Consider the following 24,726-nt stretch of genomic DNA (forward strand, 5'->3'; position numbering starts at 1 on the left):
TCAGCACCGCGGACAGCGGCAGTACAGCTGGTGCAGCACCACGGACAGCGGCGCGGCGGCCCCCTCCTGCCTCCCTGCCTGCCCTGCCTGCCTGCCTGCCTGCCTGCCCTGCTTGCCTGAGCTGCCTGCCCGCGCTGCCTGCCCTGCCCCGCCAACAGCCCATAAAGGCGATGGCGGTACGGGAGCACCAAGTCTCCCACCGGCCCTCGCGCCCCCCTCCTGCCACCACCCGGCTGCACAAGGTGAGAGCTCCGGCACTCCCGGACCCACACAGCCCCGGGCCGCCCGCCCGCCCTCACCACCCCGTCTCCTCAAGCCCCTCATGGATAAGAGCCGCTGCGACCGCATCAACCAGAGCCTCGAGCACCTCAGAGTGCTAATCCTGCCGCTCCTCGGCAAGGAGGACGTGAGTGCCTCGGCTCCTCCGGCCCTGACCCGTACCTCTCCATCCCTGTCCTCATCCCTATCCCTGCCTGCGCTCGGCAGAGATCTGTCCCTTGCTGCTTGGGGCCATCACCTTCACCTGCCCCCAAAACCCTGGGTGACCCATGGAGCTCTTTCCCGACCGAATAAAGCCGCCAGCAATGGGGAAGGATGGAGGCAGGGAGGCTGCCACCGCACCGGCAGCCCACACCCAGCACGAGCCTGCTCCAGCAGGTGCTGGTAGCTGCCCGTGCCGGCCTGAAGGCCGTGACCTCCGTGAGCCCCCCCGCAAGCAGGGCGCACCCCAGGGCAGGCAGCTGAGTGAGTGAAGGTGAAGGGGCTTCAGTCCCAGTGGGGCACACACTGCTCCCTGGGCAGAACCGGAGGACCGCACCCGGGCACTGGGCACTGGGACACCAGCCTCCCGGGCAGCACCGGAGCACCAGGTCCCCGGGCACCACCGGAGCTCCGTCCCCGGGCACCGGGACACCAGCCCTTCTCTGCGCTCCCAGGCGGCGCCAGGCGGTGGAGCGCTGCCCCGCCCCCCTGCCGGTGCGGGGGCGTGGCGAGGCGCTGTTCGCCAATGGGATGCCTCGAGGGCATGTCCCCCGCGGGGAGGCGTGGCGTGGCGAGGCGTGGCGGTGCCGCAGCGCCGTTGCGGGCGGGGCGCCGGTGCCGCCATGTCGGAGCGTGGGGCCGCGGGCCCGGGCCCGGCCGCCATCCAGGTCTCCAGGTACGGCCCCGCCGCGCCACCCGCTGCCGGGGGCCCGGGGGAGGGCAGGGGGGCTGGGGGTCCGCGGGCGGGCCCGGGCCGGCCTGCAACCGGGATGCTACCGGTGGTGCTACCTGCACTGCTGCCTGTGCTGCTGCCGGCACCCGTCACGCTGCCTGCACTGCCTGCGCCGGTCACGCTGTCTGCACCAGCATCGCTGCCTGCGCTGCTGACGCTGGTCGCACCTGGCACTGTGAAGCAGCGCTGTGCGCTCACTCCGGTGCCTGTGAGCTGGCAGGGCGGGCAGAGCATGCCCCGGTTTTCCTGCCTTTTGCAGCTCCCTGGCATGGCCGCCTTGCCAAAGTGCAGCTCCTCTCTGGGCCGGCACATGGTTGTTGCCCCATCGCCACCGTGCCTCACTTTCTCTCCTCCCGCTGATTATTTGCTGCTCCAGCAAAACCACTGTGGCTGCCAGGCGCCAGGTCAAGGGGTGGCATGTGCCCGGCTCTGTCTGCCGCAGCGAGGTGGTGGTGACACACCATCCTAGCTGAGCAGCCGGCCGCACCCAGCAAAGGAGCAATGCCTCCTTCCACTCCCAGCTATAATTTGGGGCGGTTTCCACTGCCGCTCACAGGAAGCTGCATGCAGGCAGTGTCAGTGACGTTGCCAGCATCAGCGTGGTGAGATGGCCCAGCAGATCATCCGGTAGGGCAATAACGATGCTTCCGAGTGGCTGCACTGGGACCCGGGCTGGGGGCATGGCAGGGGAGTGCGAGCTCCTTGTGTCTCTCCCCTCGCAGGATCATGCGGCCGGATGATGCCAATGTCGTGGGGAATGTCCATGGGGGAACCATCCTGAAGATGATTGAGGAGGCAGGAGCCATCATCAGCACCCGCCACTGCAACTCCCAGGCTGGGGTAAGTAGGCACCGGAGTGCCCACTGGGCTCTGGCTCAGTGACTCTCTGACCCCCTTGCCACACCTCAGGGGTCTTCTGGCAGCGGGAAGTCCCCTGGGACCACCAGTCATCCCTGGGGTCCTCTCCAGTTGTCACACACACAGCGGAAATCCTTGCTGCTGTGTGCAAACCACTGGTGGCTCCAGCTGGTGCTTTTACGAGCAGAAATATTATTACACTGCTGTTAGTGTTTCAACTCCCATGACGGGCGAGTCAGAGGCAGCCCCAGCATTGGTAACGGGTGGGGAAGGAAGCATGGCCACCAGCTGATAAGGTGGTAGTTGAAGTGCCGGAGCTGCACATAGCATGGGCCAGCCATGGGGAGCCACTGGCTGCGATCCTGCTTGGCATGGCTGTGGCTGCTACTCTTGCTGTCTCGCCGTCCCCAGGAGCCCTGTGTGGCCGCGCTGGCGCGGGTGGAGCGGACGGACTTCCTCTCCCCAGTGTGCATCGGTGAGGTGGCCAACGTCAGCGCTGAGATCACCTACACCTCCCGGCACTCTGTGGAGGTCCAGGTCAACGTCATGTCCGAAAACATTTTAACAGGTGGGCGGCTGCCGGCGGCTCTGTCCCAAAACTCCAGGAATAATCGTGATAAGCTGAGAGCTCGTGGCAGTGACTCCATCTTCCACCCACCGTTGCTGGTAGCATTGGGCAGAGGGGAGATCTTGCCTTTTTATTGAGATTGTTGGGGGTGGCACTGGGAAGGGAAGCCAAGCAGGCTCCCTGGGGATTATGGCTCCATTGATCGCTTTTAGTGAAGAATGGAAAAATCTGCTGTTAGCTCCTCCTGCCTAATTTGCTGCTCGTGGCTGCTTTTGGCCAGAAGAAGACCCTTTTCCTGCTGTTGCTGTGGCAACTGGCTCCACTTGCTGGGATGCCTTGCCAAAAGCGCATTGTCACATCTGCTCCAAGCCAAAGCTCAGCAGGGCAGGGGGCTGCCCAGTGCCGGTGACATTGCTAGTGTGCAGACAGCCCCAGACTGCGACAGCGCCAGTGGCAGTGAAGCGCTGCTGGTGCTGGCATGGTCACCCTTTGCCCCCCTCTCCTCCAGGGGCGAAGAAGGTGACAAACAAGGCAACGCTGTGGTATGTGCCACTGTCCCTGAAGAATGTGAACAAGGTCCTTGAGGTTCCCCCCATCCAGGTAGGACAGCTTGCTTTGGTCTGAAAAACGAAAGCTCACCCTCTCCAGGAGAATGGCTCTAACCTAGCCCCGCTGGCATCCCCGGCTGTGCCATTGGCTTTGCTGACCCTCTTCTTACCGGCCTTTCCTTTCAGTATGCGAGAAAGGAGCAGGAGGATGAGGGGAAGAAGCGATATGAGGAGCAAAAGCTGGATCGGCTGGAAACCAAGCAGAGAAACGGCGACATGATCTTCCCTGTCATCAACCCAGGTAATGTGGGCGGTGTGTGGCCTGTGGAAATGGCCCGGTGGTGCTGGGAGGCTGAACTAGTCCCCAAGGCAACTCCAGCCATCCGCAGGCACCTGTGGCTGTGAGCGTGCCCTCCAAAATACTGTGTTGGGGATGGGGATGGGATTTTGAAGCCACAGTGCATGAGCACAGGGGGAGCTGGGTGGGCACCTGTGATCCTCTGTTGGGGCTGGTGGGTCGGTTGCCCTTATCCAAAATATAGTTCTTGCCGCCACTCCTTGCATCCCTTGTGCAGTCCTGGGCAGCAGGAACTAGTTTTGCTCAGCATGGGGTGAACACAAGTGTCAGATGAGGATTTTTCACACTCTGCAGCTGCAGCCCCTCTCTGGAAGTCAGTTTTTATCAAGAAGTCATAGTCCGGTGTTTGAAGGGGAGGATGAGCTACAGGGAGGAAGTGGGAGTCATGTTCTCACTGGGGGGTTGCTGGGGATCCTTTTCCTCCCAAAAGCATTGGCCCAGCTTCTGGAAGCACGATGGTGGTGCTGACAGAGAGCTGAAGGGGCAAGTGGCCAGTGGCTTCCAGGACTGGCCGTGGTCCTCAGGCAGAGACAGAGAGATGGCATGCGGGGATTGTTGGGCAGGGGGTGATACAGGACGAGAGTTGCTCAAATGCTTTTTTTCCCCTCTGTTCTCCCTGCTCACAGATAGGCAGACAAAAGGTAAGGCTCCGCGGGCACTGCGTCTTCCCTGACAAGGTGATGCCAAGCGGTTGGGGGCTTGGTTGGTTTTTCTTGCACTAAGTGCCTTTAGCTTCTCTTGTTAGGTGGAAAACCACCCCCAAGAGCAGTTTTCCTTTGCTGGCAATTGGAGGGTGCAGTTTCTGTCGTCTGGATTTAGTGGCAAGTCAGATGTTACCAGCATGTGCTAGGGCTGGGGGGGCTGGGGGCCGAGGCCATTGCGCCAAGGGGGAAGCATGGCTCTTGGGAGATGCCACTAAGTGGCAGGTTCAGGGAGATTCAGCTGCATCTAGTGGCCTGAGGATGGAAAGCGTACAGCCGCGTGTCAGTTCCCTCCCTTTTGCTTTTGGGCTCTCTGAAAGCTTTAAAAGAAGAAATTAACTGAGCTGGAATAAAATTGATGGGTGGACATTAGAGGGAGGTGGCAGCCCATTAGACGGTGAATAGCCTCTGCTCTCAGGACTTCTCGGGGCCAATTTAAACACCGGTTTGAACATACTTCACCTTTGCATAAGGCAGCCCCATGCTTTCTTCCTTCAGACAGTTTAAGACAGGTGTGTACAGTGGCATATGGGTGCTGGCTGAGTAGCTCTGACCTCCACTTTGCTTTCTTCTTCCAACCAGAGCCACACACGGTTGGCTACAGCCAGTCCAGCCTGATCCACCTAGTGGGACCATCGGATTGCACGCTGCTGGGCTTCGTGCATGGAGGTGAGTCCTGCCTGCCCTGTTCAATGGCTGGGTTGGTTCTTCCCCAGAGCAGAAGCACCATTTGAGAGCAACTTGTGCATCATCTGGGTGTTTTTGGGAGGCAGGCTCTGCCTCTGAAGGCACACAGGCTCGTTTGCACCACCTGTAAGGTTCGACGTTGCTTTGGCTGAGACAAACGCTTTGTCTTTTTCTGTGCTTAAAAAAGGCCCCGAAAACTGACATACTCAAATTGTAAATCCTACAATTTTGTCATTTGTCTCTTAAATTGCAGATCTCTGATTATAAACACGTACATTATAAACATGTACAATGACTGCAAATTGCTGGAGTAATTTCCTCTTGGCTGGCAGTGCCCAGTGTCTGCCAGGCAGGCAGAGCAGGGCAAGGCGGATGCGTGTGGTGTGAGCCTGGGAAGAGGTGCATTCGCCAAGGGCTACACACCACTATTTGTCTATTTGCATCCATAAGAAAAAGCAAAACAACATGGCTCAGAGCTGTTTCCGAGTGGGAGATCCGTGGGACTGATCTTGCCTTACAAGGCTGAGGTTTGCTTAGAGAAATTCAGGAGAGCCAGAGCTGGCCTCGGTCATAAGCCTGGGTCTGCGAGGATGTCACCCTGATGGTACTCTTGACAGGAGTCTTTGTGCTGGTACCAGGGGTTTCCTGCAGTTGAAATTCAGTCACTAGTCTGACTCCCTGGCGTACCTTTGGTTGTGCAAAGACATTACCAGCCTACCTGTGTTTTTTTTCCCAAATCCCTCTGTTTTACCTGAGACAGGACCCTCTGTTTCCCCTCCCCAGGTGTCACCATGAAGCTCATGGATGAGGTCGCTGGGATTGTGGCTGCCCGCCACTGCAAGACCAACATCGTCACTGCCTCAGTGGATGCCATCAACTTCCATGAGAAGATCAAAAAAGGTACCAGAGAGTGATGGCGGGCACTTCGCTCTCGCACAGTGCCACATCCTGGCTCCCTTGGGTGCATGCTCGGGACACACAGGCAGGGCAATTTATTCCCTGTTAAACTAGTCCTTTGTCGATAAGCTCCACTTAAGACATGGCTTAAGCATGTAACATGTAGAGCCCCTCGCTCCCTTCCTCTGAGCAGAAGCAGGGGCCATCAGCTTAACTGGCCCCTCTCCGCTTCGCAGGCAGTGTCATCACCATCTCAGGACGCATGACCTTCACGAGCAATAAATCCATGGAAATCGAAGTCTTTGTAGATGCCGACCCATTCGTGGACGAGCCTCGGGAGCGGTACCGTGCTGTCAGCGCCTTCTTCACCTACGTCTCCCTGAGCAAGGAGGGGAAGCCTCTTCCTGTCCCACAGTTGCTGGTAAGAGCTCTCCCAACCAGGCTGCCAGCCTGCTGGGCCAGCCCCACTCCTGCTCCTCCTGGGGCAGGCCCCAGGCCAGCTTTTTTGTCTAGGAAGTCCTCTTCCCTTGAATTATTCAGCAGAAAAAAATGAGCATGAATGAGCCTTTCCAGGGCAGGATTCAGGGTTGGGGTATTTTTTTATGTTTCTTCTGAAAATTGTTGATGTGTCAATTGGGCATTCTTTCCTTTCTCACAGCTGAGGACAGGCTGCATGCAAGCTCTGCTGCTTCCTCTCCTGGGGACACGCAGGAGAGGACCCTGAGCAGCAACAGAGGCCCTCTCATCCCTGTTCCTTGTGGCATTCCACGCTGCAGCCTCCCTGACTATTTTTAGCTCTCCTGATCCTGGCAGGTCTTTGCTGACATGGCGCTGCTGACTGGGGGCTGTTTCTTTATTAATATTTTATCCTGTGCAGGTCTCCTCCTGCTCTGTGCAGGAGTACCTTACCTGTCAAAACATGTAGTTCACGGAGTGCAGGTTTTCCTTTAGTTTTCTTGTTTCTTGTAATGGGAGGCAACGTGCAGTGTGGGAGAGCTGTGATGCCCTGAGGCAGCTAACACCTCTGGCTTTGCTTTCTTTATGTCACCGGCAGACAGAGACAGAGGATGAGAAGCGGCGCTTCGAGGAAGGGAAGGGCAGGTACCTCCAGACGAAAGCCAAGCGGCAGGCGCAGATGCAGCAGGCTGCCCAGCAGTGATCCCAGCCTGTGCCGCCCCGTGCTCTTGCAGCCTTTGCCCGCCAAACGTCCAGGTTCCCGTTAGTGTCGTGTCCGGTCTGCGCCGGGCCTCGCGCCTTCGCCTGCCCCAGCCTGCTGCCGGAGCTGCCATGGCAGTGCTGTTGCTTCGCTGCTGATCGGTTTAGCGCCGTAGACCTTGTGCTGTAGGTGGCTTAAGCACCCTGCAAGGCTCCAGGAGCCTTCCCGGTTGCTCGCCATTCGCCTCTGGAGCCCCGTTTTCACAGTTTAATCTCGTAAGCGAAGCTTTTGCCCGTGCCGTATCAGGACAGAGGTGCGTGGCGGCACGAGGGACTTGTGAGGCCATGAGTCTTTGTGATGCTGTGTTAAAACTTGCCGGTATGTCCTACAACTGCACACCAAAGCTTACGTACGATACTTGTGACGAGAAACGTGCCCCTGTATCGTACTGAATGTCTCGGACTGTTTTGTTGACACCTCTAGGTAGTTTCTCTGTGCACATCTAAGTTATTTAAGGAATCTTGTGGCATAAATAAAGTCTGTTGTTGTTGACCAAAATAAAATGGGTGTGGCTTTTTTTTTTTTCAGTCTCGAGTAGCAGCAATTCCAAATGAATTGCGCTGCTTCCACCCTCCTGTTTTTCCGGCTTCTCCCAGGGTCCCTGAGCAGTGCAGCAGGCTCCCCACTTGTTTTTAGGAAAGCCTGCATCCTTTAATGGGAATCCTGGGCTAGCTCCCGCAGTTTGGCAGCCAGCCTGTGGGATCGCAGCCCCACAGTCCCCCTCGCCGTCCCGGGACTGCGGCTGGGCCCGCCGCTGCTCCTCACTCTGGCCCGGCGGCCGGGTGTGAGCCCTGCCGGGCCGCGGGGCCGGGGCAGCACCACCGGGTTCCTCCGGTGCCCGCGGGGCACAGCACCGTTTCTCTCGGCCTCCCAGGCACGAGGCAGGTACCGGCGAGAGCCGCCGGGGCGGGGGCTGGACGGGTGTGAGGGTGCGGTGGCCCGAAGGCTTCAGCCCGGGCCGGGAGCGGCAGCTCGGAGAGGCTGCCCAGCGGGGTGTGCCAGTTTATTACAGTAAACAACAACAATCAAGAGCAAAGAGGGCCCAGGGCCGGAGGCGACACCCGAAGTCAGGCGGACTCAGAGAACTCCTCGGTCCCCCCCGCGGCGGACATTGCGCCTGCGCGAGACGGAGGGTCGCGAGAGTTGCGCCGCTCTCGGGGCTACTGCGCCTGCGTGGGACGGAACTCTCGCGAGAGCGGCAGCCCTCATGGGGATACTGCCCCTGCGCAGGGCGCAGCTCTCGCGAGAGCAGTGCGGCCGTTTCCCAGGCGACGCGGGCGGGGCGGGCGCCGCCATGATGGCGGCGGCGGCGATAGCGGCGGGTCCGCGGCGGGGGTGGCTGGGCCGGGAGGCTCGTGCCAGTCTGGCCGCCTTCCTGCTGGGCGCCTCGGTGGCGGCGCTGCCGGTGGTGCTGGGCTCGCCCGCCGCGCTGCTGGCCGCCCCCGGCCTGCGCGGCCGCCTGGCGCTCGCCCTACACGTGGCGGGCGTTAACGCGGCGCTGCTGCTGCTCTACCCGCGGCCGCTCTACAAGGTGCGGGGGGCGGCTCCGGAGCGGTGGGGTGGAAGGAGGCTCGCGGGGGGGGCGGGCCCGGGGGGCGACGGGGCGGCACCGGGCCCGTGGCGGGGTGACACGGGGCCCGTGGGGCGGCAGACGGGCGGGGAGGAGCAGCAGCAGCAGCTCCTCTGTCTCCCCTTCCTCTGCCTGCAGATCGCTGTCCGGGCCTGCTTCCTGGGGTTTGCCTTCGGCTGTGGGCTGCTGCTTAGCACCGGCCGCTCTGCCTGGCGCCACTTTGGATGGTAAGGGAAGGGCTGGCAGGGCTCGGGGGAGCTGGGCGAGCATGATGACCCCCAGCCATGCCCAGCGTTTTTTTCCCTCCTGCCGCAGGTACATGTGCTCCCTCTCCCTCTTCCACTACTCGGAGTACTTAGTGACAGCCATCAACAACCCGCGCAGCCTTTCCTTGGACTCCTTCCTGCTCAACCACAGCTTCGAGTACAACCTGGCCGCCCTCTCCTCCTGGGTGGAGTTCACGCTGGAGAAGCTCCTCTTCCCAGGTTGGCCACCCTGCCCTTCCCAGCTGCCCACCCTTCTGCCTGCTGTCCCCTGGGTCTGCCTGGCTGCACGTGGCTTGCCCACAGACCACCCGCCTGGTAGAAAAGCACTGATGATCCCTGCTTAGCTGACCCATGCCGGCAGTGGAGGAGGGCTTTGACATGGCCTTAATCTCTCTGTGCTCAAAGCCTCTTGGTTTCAGGCTTGGGGAGAGCGCCCCCCTCGCTGTTACACGCTGGGCTGTCTTTGCTGTGTAGCAGGTCTTCAGCCCTGTTCTGCCTACCTCTTTCAAGCTGCTTTGTTGGTACAAAGAGCGACGCTTCAGTTACATCTGGGTGTCGTCTTTTGACCTGGAATAAAATCAAATCAGCAGAAACTGTTGCTGTTTGCCCAGTCTGGGCTGCTTCCTTTTTTTGGGAGAGGAGAGATGTTCTCCTTCCCCCCTTCATAATACAGGATGGGCTGCAGAGCTCCCAATGTCTGGCCTGAGCACATCGCCTTGGCTGTACTTTATGACAGCTTTGCGCCATAAAGCTGGGCTCCCCTTAGGGCACTCCGCCACAAGGACCTACAGACTTTGCGTCGGGTGATACAGTGGCAAGGAACACTATTTTTATTTGTTCCGGTGGTGGGACGGTGATGCATGGAACGCTGGCTGTGTTTTACTAGTTGTCATGCTTTGAGATTTGTGGAGTGGGAAGCCCACCCGCTGCCCCAATCCCCTGGTGTCTTCCCCGCACGTGATATGTGGAAACCTGTTGTGACCCGTCCTTATTCACTTGCAGAGCTGAAGCAGATCACCTGGCTGAGTACTGTAGGGTTATTGATGGTGATCTTTGGGGACTGTCTGAGGAAAGCGGCCATGCTCACAGCTGGTTCCAACTTCAACCATATTGTTCAGAATGAAAAATCGGATACTCATACTTTGGTGACAAGTGGAGTGTATGGGTGGTTCCGGCACCCGTCTTACGTGGGATGGTTTTACTGGAGTATTGGAACACAGGTACCGTATACAATGTGCTCAGATACTTTCATCTTATAATCCAGGTCTTTCTTAATTCTATCCAGTGTCTGTAATGGGATGCAAATCACTGGCGGTCAGTGGCAGTGGTGGCCTAAGCGTGGTTTTTGGTACCTCCCACTGCATGTAGAGCATCGAGAAACCCTGAGTGCTCTGCCCCCAGCCCATGAATTTGGGAAGACCCCATCGGTTTAATTTTTTATATGGAATAAGCAGGGGTGGCAGGGCTCGGGTTTGAGCCAGAATGCCCTGGGAGGCTCAGGGTACGATCTACTGCTAGCCTAAAGCTGGTGTCCAGTTTCCTTGCATCCCTATGGCCAAAAAGCCTTCCATAAGCAGTCAGACTTGACCTCGCTCCTGCCAAATACCAGTCCTGTGCTGGATGGCAAAGCAAACTCCCTCTAAGAGCACCCAGGGCCCCAGCCAGAGGGTAAACCTGGGGGCAGCTGCAGTCAGGCTGTAACACAGCACTGCCTTAGTTGCACTTTTCTTGTGGTTAGCACTTGTGATTATTTTTCTGGAGGGAGACCATGGAGACCACATGTGGAGCTGTGTGACCTCGCATGGGCTCTCTAGTGCTGGGGTGCTGCTCTGCGCCAGGGTGGTAGGAGCTGGCAGCTGCCTGCAGGCCACTTTCTTCATAAGCACTGATTTCTTCCCCAGATTGAAATTCCACAAAAGGTGCTGGGATTTTTTCTTTTCTTTGGAGAGTGTTTGGACCTCATGGCAGTTATCGAAGGGCGATGAGCATGTGGGGCTGGGGGGCAGCCTCAGTTTCTGTGAGAGACGAGGGGACGCTAACAGTTGGTGTCTGTTCACAGGTGTTACTCTGCAATCCCATCTGCATGGTGGGCTATGCACTGGCATCCTGGCGCTTCTTCAGGGAGCGGATCGAGGAGGAGGAGATCACACTTATTCACTTCTTTGGAGAAGAGTACTTGGAGTACAAAAGGAAGGTGCCATCGGGTCTCCCTTTTATTAAAGGAGTCAAAGTGGAACTGTAGCACGGGCAAAAACCAGACTGGCCAAGTGAACGCCCAGCTCCAGGCGCCACAGGGTGAGGGATGATGTGTGGCAGTGGCACCGGGAGTAGCCCGCTGATAGTTCCCGGCCGCCTGGGAGCAGCTGGCAAAGGGCTGTGGAGCTGCCCAGCCTGCCAGGTCACTAGCAGATCAGAAGCTCATTCGTCCTCCTCGAGATAAGTCCTTCGTTGCACATTCAGGGATCTTGCAGATAACTTAGCCTGTAGCGACCCTAAAGAGAATCGAACCTTTCTGCCTGCAGCAGCTGAGTTCTACTGAAACGCAGTGCAGCGCCAATTGGTTCTCTCCCAGGCATTAATGTGCACGGGGAGGTTTCGTTTCTTCCACTTGCCTCATGCTGCTGGATTGCGAGCGCCTCCGAAACGCAGCAGGAGGGTGAGCCCACTCCCTCCTCCCTCAGCCGCTGCTGCTGTGAGTTCGGGAGTCACAGTTTCAGCTGCCGCCTTCCCGAGCCTCCCCGCCACCTCCAGTTCCCTCTTCCCGCTTCCAAATCGTGCTGCTTCCTATCCTGCCAGGCTGCCTCCATCCTGCAGAGATCCCAGGATTTTGGGTTGGGAAAGAGCCGCAGCTGCCAGGCTTGCCAAGGGCTTTAGCGCTTGAGATCCTTGCCTGCTTTTTTGGGCAAAAGCTGGGATGTCAGTGTGACTAGGAGGTGCTTCTAGGGAAATTCTCCAAACAGGGACAAAGGTTTGGCTAGCTAATGCTATTTTAAACGTTGCCATTTTGGAAATGGTTCCTATGCGAGCTTTGTGGTATAACTTATTCTGTCGTTATATACCAAAGAGGTTCACTTGTTTTCTTGAGTTTTACATTATTCTTCCTAGCTGGAATGGAAATGAGTTGCTTGTCAGTTCATGCTTTGGGCCAATGGTGTTCCTTGGTAACGTGCTGTAGTACGGCTCAGGAAAGGGGGCACTGGTGGAAATTGCTTTGATTTTAATTTTTTTTATAAAAAAATGAGAAAAAATATTGCTGATCTGTCTGGTGGTTATTTGGAGATCTATTGAGGTACCGGTGACATCACTGAAACTGGAATCCTTACTTTTGTAAGTCCCAGTGGGTTTTTGGAACAGTCCAGTGTGGTGCTGAAGCACAACTGTAACTCACAGCAACTTGCAGGGCTGTACAGCCGCAGGGATGGGGCATATTCTCCATCACTCCTCACTTAACTGACACAGAGTCCTTCCTCCACCGGCTTTGCTTTGTCTTGCAGAGTGCATTCTGCATGAAGCATCAGCTTAACGCCTTCACTGGTCATTTGTCTTTTACTGAGCATGCCTTTGGCTTGGGAGAAAGGGGCAAACATGAAAATGGCCCAGCTGAATAGCACTGGTTTCTCTGCGTAGTCACTCATAGACTCCTGCTCAGGCTTTTCTGTGCCTCCGATGCACGTCCTCACAGAAGCTGCAACCTGCTGTTGTAGCCAGCATGCCTCAGGCAAGTGAATTTTTAACTAATCTTTTTGTAGGTGTTGACATTTCTGCTGTACGCTGGCACAAGTGTACTTTGAAACAAGCAAAGTAGTTGTTGCTTGGGTTTGACATGAGCTGACAACAGAAGCTAAGCTTTGTTCTCAAGTCATTCTTTGTAGTAAACATACCTCGTTTGTGTGTGCGCTGGCGCTAGCTCTGACCCCGGTTCCAGCTCTGCGGCAGTGGGGTCTGCCCAAGGTGTGATATGCTGGCACCAAGAGAAAGGGATAAATTTCACTTGAGCCAAATCCTCAGAGCGCTCTCAGTATTGTTGAGACCTGCAGCCTCTCATCCTTTTATTTTCCTGAATCCTGTGACTAGAAGCTCAGTGAGGAGACAGGCGCAGGGAAGGAGTCTGAACCTTTAGTGAACAGACGGAGGAGTAACCTGCCCTCCTGCACGACAGCAGTTGGTGAGTTCTTAAATTGCGCAGATGCGCAAGGAGCAGAGCCCTCCACCCTGCCTGCATTTGTGTTCTGCTGCCTGTCGGCGCTTCGCAGGATGCACCAAGATCCTGGCTCTGCCCAGCCAGGGTTGGGTTTTCCCCCCCTGTTTGCCAGCGTTGTGGTTTTAGGAGGGCTGGGCACCTGAAGCTGGCAGGCCTGTTTTGTCCAGAGCCACAGAACCAAGCGGACACATACACTTGCGCCCTTTTATTTCACTTTACCACACGAGCGGGAGAGTATGAAGGCAATTATTTTTTTCAGACTAACAAAGTCTTCCTAAGGCAGGCTTTTGATACACTGTGCCCGGGCTGTGTGTTCCTGCCTTTGCTCATGGCACGAGGCAAGAGGAGCTGGTTGACAACCAGGGCATGGCTTCTGTGGCTCTGTGTGCTTGCTTGGTGGCGGGCTCTACGGTGCGAGCTCTTTCTGGGTGGTGCTCTCGGCCCCGCTTTTCTGCTGGCCCTTGCAGCAGTCTTTGCTCTTTGGGGAGGGGTCTCCAGGGGTGCTACTGGGCACGCAGCCCTCCCCAGGGCTGGCCAGAGCCCCCTCCTTGCTGCCAGGTAATACATCCCTGGGGAAGGGAAGGCACCGTGGCAGGGAAAGGGCATGGGGGGAGTTTGTCACCCAGATGCTTGAAGTCACCTACCTTGGCGCTGCTTCGCTGTCGTCGCAGATCTTGAGCAGCATCTGTGTCTGTTCCTCCTTGGGCTCCCGGGGCTCCTGCAGCCTGCAGCAGAACGGGCATGAGCCGTGGCCGCAGCACTCCCAGCCCCAAAAGTCCCCCTGTGCCCCTCACCTAGGCTCCAGCCGCTCCTTCACCTTGGCAATGGAGCGGACGTATGGCGCGATCTGCTTGGTGATGGTGGTCAGGCAGCTGTTCTCCTGCCGCAGCTGCAGCAGGTCGTGGAGCTGGGCTGGGGGGCGAGAGGAGCGGGCCTTGGCTGTGGCTGCGCCGCCGGAGTGGACACAGGGGTTTTGGGGCTGGGGGAACAGCGTTGGCAATACCTTCGTAGATCTCCTGCTCATTTGCCACCCGCTGGTACATCTCCTCCCAGATCTGAAAGGGGGAGAGGGAGCCGGGCAGTGTGCCGCGGTACAGCACGGAGGGACCCTGCTCTACCAGGATGTGCCAGCTGTACCTCCTCGAAGACGCTGCGCATCATCTCCACAGCAGAGTAGTGAGCCGCAATCTGCACATCCATCTGCAAGGACTTCTGCAGGATCTCACTCATGATCTCCGTCTTGATGAGTGAGTGGTGCTTGGTGAGGTCACGGTGCAGTTCCTGCACCTGGTCCTTCAGGCCCTGAATCTCCGTCTGCAGCATCTGCGGGGGCCGGGGGCCATGCCACGTGAGCAGCACCCTCTCCTCCCATCGCAACCCATCCAGCCTCTCCCGACCTGCGCTTCCTTACCCGGTAGGTGTTCTCATAGTTGCGGCAGTGCTCGGCAAAGGGGGTCTCGCGCCCCTCGGCCAGCAGGACCTTGGTGCTGATGTACCGGTGCATCGTTGGTTTCCGCACCATGGGGCCAGCAGACATTTTATCGCCAGCAGCGGGGCAGCCGGGCACCATGAGGGTCTTGGAGCATTGGCCGCCAGGGAGCCTGCATGGAGAGGGCAACAGCCGTATGCTGCAGGCAAGCAACAGTGGGGGCAAGGTGCCAGGGGCCACGCCGCCGGCTTGGCCCCACCGCCCCTCGCCCCCAGTGTGCCTGGGGACACACTGACCCCGTGCGTCCCTTCCCTTGCCTGAGCCCACGGGATCAGCCGGAGGTGCTTTACGCTGCCCTGAAAGTCAGCTTTCTGTGGGTTGCTCTCCCAGTGCCCACAGCTTCGGGACCAGCAAGAGCAGGGAGACGGCAGGAGCCGTGCTCAGCACACTCCTGCTTCTAAAGGGAAGGATGCAGCCCACTCCCTCGCCACCCGTATCTCCTGGCCCCTCAGTGGGCACCGCTGCCCCTGCATCTCCTCCCATCCCGCAGCCTCCCTGCAGAGCCCACCGCCCCAGCTCTGCTGCCCTACCACCATCGATCCTACCGTGCAGTGCCGTGCTCCCTCTGCCCGCGCCAGGGCCGGCAGCCCCCAGGAGCTCAGCTGCCCTGTGGCACCAAGCCTGGCTGGGGATGAGGAGCGGTCCCCATGGGGCGGCAGCGCCTGTTTGTCCTCTCCGGATGGGAGTGCCTGGCAGGGCCGGTGCTGCCGTGACATCAATGGGCCTAAATATATCCCGGGTGAGGAACGGCCGGGCACTTCCCTGAAATTCTGATAAAAATAGTGGTGGGCAAAGAGGCTGCGGCGCCGCGGATGTGTGGGTGAGCAGGAGCTGGACCTGGCCCAGTGCCCATGGCAGTAGGGGCAGAGCTCTCTAGGGATGGCAGCAGGGGGCCGGGCTGGGGAGCAGGGTGCAGGCTCATGGGGGCACCCAGCTGGCAGCACTGCAGCCCACCCACTCTGCTTCTCAGAAGTGTCACTTGAAGCCCCTGGGCCTGTCGTTTGTCAGCACAGCTGTGCTCCATGCTGTCCCCGCACCACTGCCGAGGTGACAGGCTCAAGGGCAGCAGCGCGGGCAAGCTTGGCACGGTGGGATTCCGAGGGGGATGCGTGGCAGGGAATGCAGTGGCATGCGTGGCAGGATGCACCCGAGCAGCGGGTGCGATCCTAGCACCTCACATGTTTGTGCCAGCGATGCCAGCACCGATGCCGCCGGCGCTGCTGACCACGGAGCGGCGTGGGCTGAGCATCAGCAGGGGCTCCAGGCAGCGGGCAAACTCTGCCCGGTACTCGCTGTTGATCTAGGGGGGTGAGTGCAGCTGGGGCCAGGCAGAGCCAGCACGGCTCCACCTTGGTAGAGCTGCTCTACCCGGTGCTGCGGGCAGGGGCTTGGCCCCAGGCAGGTGGCAGGGCTCTACCTTGCTGGTCTGGGCTGGCCGCAGGCGGTGTGGCAGCTTGACGATCCTCTGCAGCCTCTCCATCAGTTGCTGAAAGGCAGCAGCGAGGTGCGGTGAGGGGTGCCCGGCACCCTGCCCGTGAGCCCAGCTCTGCCGCAGGGTGCACCAGCTGCCCCACAGCAGGATGCTCTAGCCACCCCACAGCGCTGGCACCACTCACGTAGCCCAGGTCCAGAAACTCTGCTTTGTTGGCGGAGCTCAGGAATGCCGAGCAGGTCACCAGGTGGACCTGTGTGTGGGGGGGCGTCACTGCTGGCACCCCTGGGGGCTGTGGCAGCCCAGCCCCTGCCTGGCTCCTGGGGCTGGGGCATCCCTGCCTGGCCAGGGACCTACCTGCAGGGTGGGCAGCAAGGAGGCAAGGTGGGCGAGCTGCTCCTTGAACGCCTTCTCCTTCTCCTCATGCTGGCTGCAGCAGAGCAGGGCATGGCACAGCCTTTGTGGGGCACCAGGGAGCCCTCCGGCCCCAGGGCAACCCAACATGCCCTGGGCCGGGGGGGACCCCTGGGAGGTGGCCAGCCCAGAGCCCCTCACCTCTGCACGGCTTTCAGAAGCGCCTTCTTCCTCTCAGAGAGCTGCTCCTGCAAATGGCATGGCCACCCTGTGTCCCATGGCCACCCCGGTCCCCTCCCGCTGCCCTGGCTCGGCCGTGCCCATGCATCAGGCACCCATGGGTGCAGGGCACAATGTGCAGGCAGTTGCTCCACACCTGCATGCGGCCAAAGAGGGAGTTGATGGCCGCCTCCTCCTCGCTGGCACTGTTGCGCACCTCCTCGATCATGGCCTTGAGGAGGACGATGGCTTCGCGGGTGGAGGTCTGCAGCTCCTTCACAGCCTGTCCAGGGGAGGCGAGGCGGCTGCGGCGCTGTGGGCAGCACTGCGTCCCCATACCCCTCCCCAAGATCTGCCATCCCTGCCCACCATCACTGCCTGGTCCAGCCGCTGGCAGCCCTGCATGTACGCTGTCTCAATGTCGATGCAGTGTGCCCGGCTCTCCCTGTGGGCACAGGTGTCAGGGCACAGGACAGGGTGGGGCACAGGGCAGGCGTGGGGCTGCGGCTGCTCACCCCTGCATGTCCCTGAAGCAGTTGATGCAGAGCATGGACTTCTTCTCAGTGGAGAACATGATGTAGGGCTCCTCATGCAGCGCTGCAAGGGATGGAGGTGTCAGCAGCCTGGCACAGCGTGCGGCGCCATGGCATGATGCAGCACGGCACTCACAGCACTTCTTGTGGATGTCTTTGGTGCGCTTGGAGAGGGAGACTATCTCGTGGCGGGCAAACATCTTGGCACGGTGGGTCTCCTCGCGGCACGAGGCACAGAGGGGCTGCCCACAGGTGTTGCAGAAGTACATGGTGTCCAGCTCCTGCGTGGGGGGCAAGGGGGTGGTTGGTGGCAGGCATGGTAGTGGTGAATGGTCCCCTGCCCACCCTGCTGCCCTCACCGCCTTGGCGCAGCGCCGGTCGCAGTTGGCACACTGCACATCTTCCTCACTGTCAGCCGAGCTGTCCACCAGGAACTGCAGGAGCCGGTCCACGGGGGGCAATCCTGTGCCCCCCCTCACCACCGAGGGGTGCCTGCAGGGGTGGGATGGGGATGAGGACAGGGATGGGGCGGTGATGCGATGGGGATGAAGATGGGGCTGAGGACAGGGATGGGATGGTGATGAGATGGGGATGGGGATGAGGACACCTGCCCAAGGTGCAGGTGGGGGCAGCTTTGGGAACACTGGGAGCAGTGCCGTATCAGGCTGCTGGATGCGTGGTGCGTGCCCTTGTCCTGGTGTCTCCCCGGCAGGGTCTGTCCCTTACCCGCAGAGTGGGCAGTGCAGGCGGCCGTCGCTGGCGCGGCCCCGCAGGCAGCTGGCGCAGAAGTTGTGGTAGCAGTCAAGCAGGCAGGGGTGCTGGTAGGGCTCGTGACAGAGCAGGCAGACCAGTGGGTGACAGTTGGCCTTCTCCAGCTCCGAGCAGCTCCCCAGTGGGGAGAAAATGCCACCAGCCATCTGCGGGGCAGAAAGCGGCCCCCCCCATACCCCACTTCACTCCCTTTCCCCAGGGGAGCCCCTGTGCGGCACTGCGGCCACCATGGAAAGGACAAATCCTGGCCCCTGGGGCCTGTGAGCTGCTGCCTATTTTTAGGTTATGAGCTGTGTGGCATGAGACTGCCTCGAATGCACCCCTTCCCCTGGCACCACAGGTTGGGGGGCAGCAGGGCTGGGTGGGATGGCCCCCACAGTGGGGGTGCCCCCCAGGCTGGGTTTCCCCAGAACAGGAGCATCCCCCGGGATGGGGTGTGCACTGCAAAGGAGCATCCCCTGGCATGGGGTGTCCCCTGCAAAGGAGCGTCCCCTTGGGGTGGGGTGTCCCCTCCAAAAAAGCATGTGGTGTCTGCCAGGATGGGGTGTCCCCTGCAAAGGAACATCCCTTGCAGCAGAATGTCCCCAGGGGTGGGAGATCCCGCAAGTGATTCCCCAGGAGGGAGCATCCCCTGCAGCGGGGAGTCCCTGTCCCCATCATGGGGCACCGTGGCTGGGCGAAGGCGTTACCTCTCCCTGTCTGCAAGCCGGGGGATCGGCTGTGCGGTGCTGGGTCAGGCCGTGCTGCTGCTCCCCACGCGCCGGCTGGAATGAGAGCGATGCCGAGGCGGCAGGGCCTGGCCGCCCCCGTGACGTGGGGCCCCTGGCACTGCTGGGCCACGCTATGGCCCAAAAATAGCCCTGCGTGTGCCTGGGCGGCCGGCGGCGAGTCTGGGGTGGCATGGGACTGCATGGCCCTGTGGTACGCCCAGGCTGTGGGGACACTGGCACCCAGGGGTGAGGGTGCAGCCTGGGGTGCAAGGAGGGCACCCCGCAGGCAGTGACTGGGGTGCAGTGACATGTGCACCCCATGGGCAATGAGGCATCCTGGGTGCAGGGGGGCACCCTACGAACAGGGGGGCGCCCTGGGTGTAGGGAGCACGCTGCAGGCAGTGAGGCACCCCTGGGTGCAGAAAAAACCCTGGGTGCAGGGGGCCCCCCACGGGAGCGGGAGCACACCATGGGCGGCAAGGCACCCCCGGGTGCAGGGGGGCACTCCAGGCAGTCAGCAGGGGGCAGCCCACGGGCAGGGAGGCACCCTGTGTGCTGGGGGCACCCTGCAGGTGGCGAGGCACCCTTGGGTGCAGGGGGCACCCCATGAGCAGCGAGTAGCCCATGGGCGTGAGGGCACCCCTGGGTGCAGGGACACGCCCCGCCGCAGGCACCGAGGTGCCCCGGGGAGGCCGCAGTCCCCCGGGCCCCGCCGCCGCCCTCTCCGGCCCCGCCGGCAGGCCTCCCCCCGCCCGCCGCCGCGCGCCCGCCCCGCCCAGCCAGGCAGCACTATGCGCTCGCGGGGCAGTCGGAGGCGTGCGCGGGCGGGGCCGGAAGCCATCGACTCCCTCAGCGATCGGCTGGGGGAGCCTGCGCAGGGCGCGCGGCCCGCGGCGGCCCGGCGGCAGCGTGGGCGCAGGCGGAGCGGCGGGCGGCGCCTGCGCAGTGGCCGCCCGAGGGTGCTTGCGCGCGTGCGCGCGGCGCGGCGCTCCCTTTTTGCCCCTTCGCTGGAGCCGCCATGGCGCCCGTGGTGAGTCTCCGGCGGCGGCCGGGACGGGCCGCCTTCCCTCCACCCCTTCCCGGGGGCTGCCGGGCCGCCGCCCTCCCCGGTCCCGTCTGTCCCGGCCTGTTCGCCCCCGGCGCGGCTCCCCCCTGCCCTGGCCTGCGCGTGGGGCTGGGCCTGGGCCTCCTCCGGGCCGAGCGCCCGGCGTGCGGCTGGGAGCCCCGCCCGCTCCCCGCAGCCCCCGGCCCGCATCCTGCCCCGGGGGCCTGCCCAGCGCTCTCCCACCGGCCCGCAGCTCGGCCCGGTCCCCTTGTCTCCGGCCTGGAGCTCGGTCTGGCCCCCGCTCGTCCCCCGCGGGGCCCGTGTTCTGGAATGGATCTCTCACGGCTCTCTTCCCCTCCTCCCTGCAGAAGAAACCTGCAGCGAAAGGTGGCAAAAAAAAGAAGCAGGTGTTGAAGTTTACCCTGGACTGCACCCACCCCGTGGAGGACGGCATCATGGACGCTGCCAACTTTGTGAGTGCGGGGCCTCTCCGCTGCCCCGGGGGCAGATGTGATGGCCCTGCCGTGCCCCCATCCCCCGCCCCATCCCCTGGCCCTTCTTCTAGTGGGGGCTGCCAGCTCCATTCCCAACAGCGTATTGGGGAGCATGGCCTCAGCAGGCCCCTGCTGTCTGTTTCAGCCCCTCACTGTGGTGCAGCGTAAAAGCCTGTGTCCCTGGGAAACGCCCAGCAGACAAAAGCAGGCTGGGTGGTGCTGGAAGTGACAAGGTGTTTATTGTTTTTAAACGCTTTGCAGTTAAAGCACAAGTGTTTTCCCGACCTGTCGAACAGTACTAGTGCTATTCATCCCTTGTGGGGTGAATTTTCCAGTTCGGTGTCGGGAGCGGTGAGGGCTGGGAGTGCTGAGTTTCAGCACTGTCTGATGAACGTGTTTTCATTCAAACTGCTGGAGCACGTGTTTGAAGTGCAGGGCTGTGGCTGAGGTGTCCTCAGAGTATCCCAGCCCAGCTGTCGCTTCACTGGCTGTCCCCTTGGAAGGTGGGAAACGGTGTCCCTGCCTTGTAAATCTGGTGTGTTCAGACCTGAGAGCCTCACTCGGGTGCAGGTCTGAATGGGCCAGCTGGGTTAGCTGTGGATAGCATGGGCAGGCTCAGAGCCTCGTGCCTGCAGGAAGGTGGCTTTTCTCCACTGCCTCTGGAGATAATGGCATTTCTGTCTCTTCCCCAGCTCTTAACAAAAAGCCAAAGTGTCAGGCACAGGCGAGCTTGGGAGGCCACGTCTGGTGGGAGCTGGCAGCCCTGGCTAAGCGGTGGTGTTCCTTTTTTGCAGGAACAGTTCCTGCAGGAAAGGATCAAGGTGAATGGCAAAGCGGGAAACCTGGGAGGGGGTGTGGTGACCATCGAGAGGAGCAAGAGCAAGATCACAGTCACGTCAGAGGTCCCGTTCTCAAAGAGGTGAGGCGGCAGGGCAGCCCTGTGTCTCAGAGGTGCTGGTCACAGCTGTGAGGCTGTTTCCGGTGCCGGGAGCTGTGGTCAGTTGCTACCAGCAGCATTTGGCCCTTGACGGGGGATTGCCAGCATTCATACAGGATCCTGGCTGGCAGGAGGGCCCTGTAAGTGATGTCTCGGTACAAGAATTATGCCAAGGGTCTCGGTTACGTGTTGTGTGATGCTTGGTGTGGTGGCTGCCATTTTGGAATGATTTTTGGGAGAGATATGTGGGTGATGCTTTGCTGGGAGGGCTGGTGGGGTGGGGGGCAGGAGAGGATGCGCAGCCGAAGGGGTGCCAAGTCTGGAGTTTGGGGGTTGATCTGCAGCCATGCTCTTCTGCTCTCGTCAGAGTGGGCTCCTGCCCTCTGCTTCCTCCTTGTGGCTGCCTGTCCTTTGTCTGGCTTCAATAAACGTGGGTTTTGCTGTGGCAGAGACAGCACGGTGAAGCAGCTGGAGATCTACAATGGTGGGAAGAGGAAAACTGTGTGATGCTGGGGCGGTGCTCTGCTCTGTGAGCACAGCGCGGTTGCTCCGTGTTGGTGCCGCACCTGGCATGTCCCAGCAGCTGCTGTGGGAGCTGGCAGCGGTTAGCTACCACCGAGCAGGGATCTGTGGTGTGGAGATATGGCACAGTGGTCACGGGGTTGGAGGGTGAGGGGAGGGAAATTATTTCACAGGCTCCGTGTCATGGTGTCACCGATGTGATTGACCCGGCAGCATCTTTTTCCAGCCAAAGCTTTGCCGGGTTGTGCCCAATGGGATGCATTGCTGCTGGTGGCGGCAACCCACGGAACGGGTATTCGCGTTGGCCCAAACCGCAGTGGCGGGGCAGAGCGCACCCCGAAACGCCCGTGCGGTGCTGCTGGCAGAGCAGGGGGGGCAGGGGGCAGCTTTCAGCCACTCTTCTCCCCGCAGGTACCTGAAGTACCTGACCAAGAAGTACCTAAAGAAGAACAACCTGCGCGACTGGCTGCGCGTGGTGGCCAACAGCAAGGAGAGCTACGAGCTGCGCTACTTCCAGATCAACCAGGACGAGGAGGAGGAGGAGGAGGATGATTGAGCCGGCCCGCCGCCCGGCAGCCATTTTGTACAGTTTCGCTTACCTGGAATAAACGGCGGGGATGGTTGCAGAGAGCCCGCGCTCGGCTGGCGCCCGCGGGCCCCGGGGCCGTTTTCTGGGGGGGATTCGGGGCTTTTCGGGGAGGGGGGGGGGGGGGGGGGAGGGGGAGGGCGGGGCGCGGTGACGTCCCGGGGGGCGTGGCGTGGCGGCCGCCATCTTGGCGCGGAGCGGCCGCGCCCGCCGCTCGGCCCCGCCGCTGGGGCCGCTCCCGGCATGCGGGGGCCGCCGGGCGGCCGGGAGCTGCTGGAGGACGCGGAGAACGAGGAGGACGTCTCGGGTAGGCGGCGGGAGGGCGGGCGGGGCCCCCCCCGAGGGGTACGGGGTGAGCGGGCTCCCCGGCCCGGCCCCGGGGAGCCCCCGTTACCCCCGAGAATGGGTGGTGGGCACTTGGCGGCGGCCCCGGGGGCGCCCGGTGAGGGCCCGGCCCCGCCCCGCTCCCCGGCCCGCGGGCCCGCCTCAGGGCGGCGCTGGCGCCGGGGGGCAGCGGGCTGTGCCCGCGACTCCCTGTCGGGGGGCTCCCTGGTGTCTTCCTCGGGGGTGGGGGCCGTGCGCGGCCGAGCCCCCTGCCCTCTCGGGGGACGCTGGGGGCCGGGATGACGCCCCCCGCAGCAGCGAGCGGGCCGGGGTCACTCCTGGCGCTACCGGTGAGGTTCGGGCCCCTGCCCGGCCAGGGCTGCCATCGGCGTGGGGCGGGAGCCGTGTCCCGGCGGCTCCGGGGTGATGCTGCTGGGTGAGCTCAGAAACGCAAAATAAACATCCTGGCGTTGGCCTTGTGGGGATGGACAGGGCAGCAGCGGGATCGCTGCGGGCTGGGTTTGGGGAGAAAACAGGGATGGGAAGGTGGTGGTGGGTGTGGAAAGGGTCCCTGAGCTGGTGCGTGCAGCCCAGCCGCGTGCCAGCGGTGCTCCCCCAGCACAGAGCTACAGCAAACCAACCTTGGGTGAGCCCTGGCACCCATCGTCCGCACAAAGCCTTCCCTTCGTCCGCCTTCCCTTGTGTCTCTCGGTGGGCTTTCCTTGCAGATCCCAAAGGGAGAAGCCTGCTGCTCCCCAGTTACCTGCGGACCCAGATCAGGGAGAGCAAGCAGCGTGTGGGGGCTTCCCCATGCCCCCATCTCCCGGGGGCAAAACACAGGGTGGCAAAACCTGGGGTGTTGACGTGCGGTGGCAGTGGGGAGCTGGGTGCCAGGAGTGCTGGGGCAGGGGTCTGCCAATGATCCCTCGAGGCGCAGCAGCGGATCATCTGCCCGTGTGGGTGTCTCCAGGAGAGGCCGTAGAGCTCCATCTCTCATGGCCTGATGCTGCTGCTGGGGTGTGCTCCTCTGCTCAGATGAACGTGAGCGTGGCGCCCCGTGTGCCCGTGCCATCTGCCCGCGTGAGCTGTGCCTTTTGTCCCCAGAAGATGATGACGGGGTGCTGGAAGGACTGGATGAGTTTTTTGTGGAAGAACAAGTTGCTGTGCAGAAAAAAAAGAAATCCAAGAAGCTGAAAGACAGCAAGGCTGCCAAAATCAAACGGAGGAAGAAGGAGGTAACACTACATGCTCGCATACTGGGCTGGGGGGCTCCTCAGCCATGGCACAGAGGCAGGCTGCTCATGGTGCCAACGGTTGCTGTCAAGCACCTCTCCGCTGTTGGTAGATGGAAAGGGGGAGCGTTGTCTGCGCATTCCCTCATCAAGTAGGTGCTCTCCTGGCCTTGGGAGGTGACCCAGAGCCAGGGCATGAGTGGTTCTTGTCCAGCTCAGATTGTCTGGGCTGGAAGTCTGCCCTCCAAGCAGTCTCTGGAGAGCAGCTGTGGGGAGAAGTGGCCACCGTGCCTTCTGGCAGCTCTCTGGCTGCCCGCCCCCTCGGGAGGGGCTCGGCTTCATCCAATGTTGATGCATGATGTTGATGCATGCAACGGTATGTTGAAGCCCTCCTGCCTGTGCTGCAGTGCAGCACCTCCTTGCTGCTGTCTCTGGGGACAGGCAGGAAATCTTTCTGGCATGTCCTGTACCGATGTGGTGGCTGGAGCTCGTGTTTCTGAGGAGGGAGGTGTGAACAGGGGGCATGACTGGGGCAGGACTTGGAGTTTTCTGTGGACATTAGTGTCAGCCATACTTGTCCAGGGTGTTTTGCAAGCGAGTTGGTGTAGGGGTTTCTAGGATTTGGCCTTCTGTAGGAAAACAAAGATGAGGCATTGTATGCTCAAGGACCAGGCCTTACTGAGGCTGCGCTGGGGGTCCTCTGTCTGGCTGGGAAGGCTGGCTGGCTCTGCGTGTGCTCTGCCAGGGCACTTGGCTCAGACATGGCGTGGCACAGGAGCAGAGCTCGCTGCCACATTGTGCCGTGCGGGCTCTGCCACTCGCTCTCTCATCCCTGGGCAGTGCTGGGTGTGAGGACAGGAGCAGCCATCTTGTGTGCTGGCCCTCTCGCTGAGTAGGTGCCAATAGGCTTCTGGAAAGAAAGGGTGAACGGCAGAGAGGTTCCTCGTCCCCCTTCCTTCCCCAGTGATGCTGTGGCTGGGGAGAAGTCACTCACC

The 24,726-nt window shown here is 61.0% G+C and overlaps 5 protein-coding genes across 11 annotated transcripts in view; 4 read left to right on the forward strand and 1 right to left on the reverse strand.

Annotated features, from left to right (window-relative positions):
- Positions 1-1,046: 1,046 nt before the first annotated feature.
- On the forward strand, positions 1,047-7,085 carry ACOT7 (acyl-CoA thioesterase 7). 3 transcript variants are annotated; one of them, XM_055705994.1, is made up of 10 exons: positions 1,047-1,156; positions 1,936-2,053; positions 2,483-2,639; positions 3,148-3,239; positions 3,374-3,488; positions 4,172-4,186; positions 4,829-4,915; positions 5,717-5,833; positions 6,067-6,251; positions 6,885-7,085. In XM_055705994.1, exons 1-10 carry the CDS (start codon positions 1,104-1,106, stop codon positions 6,987-6,989), a joined length of 1,044 nt encoding a protein of 347 aa, XP_055561969.1. In that variant the 5' UTR covers positions 1,047-1,103; the 3' UTR covers positions 6,990-7,085. The 3 variants fall into 3 exon arrangements, with proteins under 3 accessions (XP_055561969.1, XP_055561970.1, XP_055561971.1); XM_055705996.1 differs by lacking the exon at positions 1,047-1,156 and adding an exon at positions 1,806-1,840; XM_055705995.1 differs by lacking the exon at positions 4,172-4,186.
- Positions 7,086-8,309: 1,224 nt separating this feature from the next.
- On the forward strand, positions 8,310-12,132 carry ICMT (isoprenylcysteine carboxyl methyltransferase). Its single transcript, XM_055705610.1, has 5 exons — positions 8,310-8,577; positions 8,755-8,843; positions 8,932-9,101; positions 9,885-10,102; positions 10,942-12,132. The coding sequence occupies exons 1-5, from the start codon at positions 8,341-8,343 to the stop codon at positions 11,122-11,124; spliced, it is 897 nt and encodes a 298-aa protein (XP_055561585.1). The 5' UTR covers positions 8,310-8,340; the 3' UTR covers positions 11,125-12,132.
- A 939-nt stretch (positions 12,133-13,071) lies between these two features.
- RNF207 (ring finger protein 207) lies at positions 13,072-19,362 on the reverse strand. Its single transcript, XM_055705612.1, has 18 exons — positions 18,571-19,362; positions 17,837-18,027; positions 17,470-17,602; positions 17,247-17,391; positions 17,093-17,174; positions 16,947-17,022; positions 16,735-16,860; positions 16,560-16,606; positions 16,362-16,434; positions 16,189-16,257; positions 15,990-16,058; positions 15,751-15,872; positions 14,495-14,684; positions 14,221-14,406; positions 14,087-14,138; positions 13,878-13,995; positions 13,728-13,808; positions 13,072-13,652 (listed from the first exon to the last, which is right to left on the reverse strand). The coding sequence occupies exons 1-18, from the start codon at positions 19,060-19,062 to the stop codon at positions 13,490-13,492; spliced, it is 2,415 nt and encodes an 804-aa protein (XP_055561587.1). The 5' UTR covers positions 19,063-19,362; the 3' UTR covers positions 13,072-13,489.
- Positions 19,363-19,465: 103 nt separating this feature from the next.
- RPL22 (ribosomal protein L22) lies at positions 19,466-22,219 on the forward strand. Its single transcript, XM_055705611.1, has 4 exons — positions 19,466-19,621; positions 20,005-20,109; positions 20,925-21,049; positions 22,001-22,219. The coding sequence occupies exons 1-4, from the start codon at positions 19,610-19,612 to the stop codon at positions 22,143-22,145; spliced, it is 387 nt and encodes a 128-aa protein (XP_055561586.1). The 5' UTR covers positions 19,466-19,609; the 3' UTR covers positions 22,146-22,219.
- Positions 22,220-22,321: 102 nt separating this feature from the next.
- CHD5 (chromodomain helicase DNA binding protein 5) overlaps positions 22,322-24,726 on the forward strand; it is a 31,559-nt gene continuing 29,154 nt past the window's right edge. For 3 of the 5 annotated variants that reach the window (XM_055704539.1, XM_055704542.1, XM_055704541.1), the window contains exons 1-2: positions 22,322-22,482; positions 23,604-23,734. In XM_055704539.1, the coding sequence (XP_055560514.1) occupies positions 22,419-22,482; positions 23,604-23,734 (195 nt within the window). In that variant the 5' untranslated portion in view covers positions 22,322-22,418. The remainder of the gene's footprint in view (positions 22,483-23,603; positions 23,735-24,726) is intronic. The other 2 variants (XM_055704540.1, XM_055704543.1) reach the window with 2 other exon arrangements.

The sequence above is a fragment of the Falco cherrug genome, chromosome 3 (assembly GCF_023634085.1).
Source record: "Falco cherrug isolate bFalChe1 chromosome 3, bFalChe1.pri, whole genome shotgun sequence".
In the NCBI taxonomy this organism is placed as follows: domain Eukaryota; kingdom Metazoa; phylum Chordata; class Aves; order Falconiformes; family Falconidae; genus Falco; species Falco cherrug.

Bases quoted from the DNA above. Each gene is read 5' to 3' on its own strand.
- ACOT7 (XM_055705994.1), top strand. From the start codon at position 1,104: ATGTCGGAGCGTGGGGCCGCGGGCCCGGGCCCGGCCGCCATCCAGGTC. The intron at 2,054-2,482 runs GTAAGTAGGCAC...CGCCGTCCCCAG, and splicing joins ACTGCAACTCCCAGGCTGGG to GAGCCCTGTGTGGCCGCGCT. The intron at 2,640-3,147 runs GTGGGCGGCTGC...CCTCTCCTCCAG, and splicing joins GTCCGAAAACATTTTAACAG to GGGCGAAGAAGGTGACAAAC.
- ICMT (XM_055705610.1), top strand. From the start codon at position 8,341: ATGATGGCGGCGGCGGCGATAGCGGCGGGTCCGCGGCGGGGGTGGCTG. The intron at 8,844-8,931 runs GTAAGGGAAGGG...CTCCTGCCGCAG, and splicing joins GCCTGGCGCCACTTTGGATG to GTACATGTGCTCCCTCTCCC. The intron at 9,102-9,884 runs GTTGGCCACCCT...ATTCACTTGCAG, and splicing joins GGAGAAGCTCCTCTTCCCAG to AGCTGAAGCAGATCACCTGG.
- RNF207 (XM_055705612.1), bottom strand. From the start codon at position 19,062: ATGGTGTGCTCCCGCTCCCGTGGGGGGCCCCCTGCACCCAGGGTTTTT. The intron at 16,861-16,946 runs GTGGGCAGGGAT...TCCCCTGGACAG, and splicing joins GGCTGGACCAGGCAGTGATG to GCTGTGAAGGAGCTGCAGAC. The intron at 14,139-14,220 runs GTACAGCTGGCA...TCCCCCTTTCAG, and splicing joins TGCGCAGCGTCTTCGAGGAG to ATCTGGGAGGAGATGTACCA.
- RPL22 (XM_055705611.1), top strand. The intron at 20,110-20,924 runs GTGAGTGCGGGG...CCTTTTTTGCAG, and splicing joins TCATGGACGCTGCCAACTTT to GAACAGTTCCTGCAGGAAAG. The intron at 21,050-22,000 runs GTGAGGCGGCAG...TTCTCCCCGCAG, and splicing joins GAGGTCCCGTTCTCAAAGAG to GTACCTGAAGTACCTGACCA.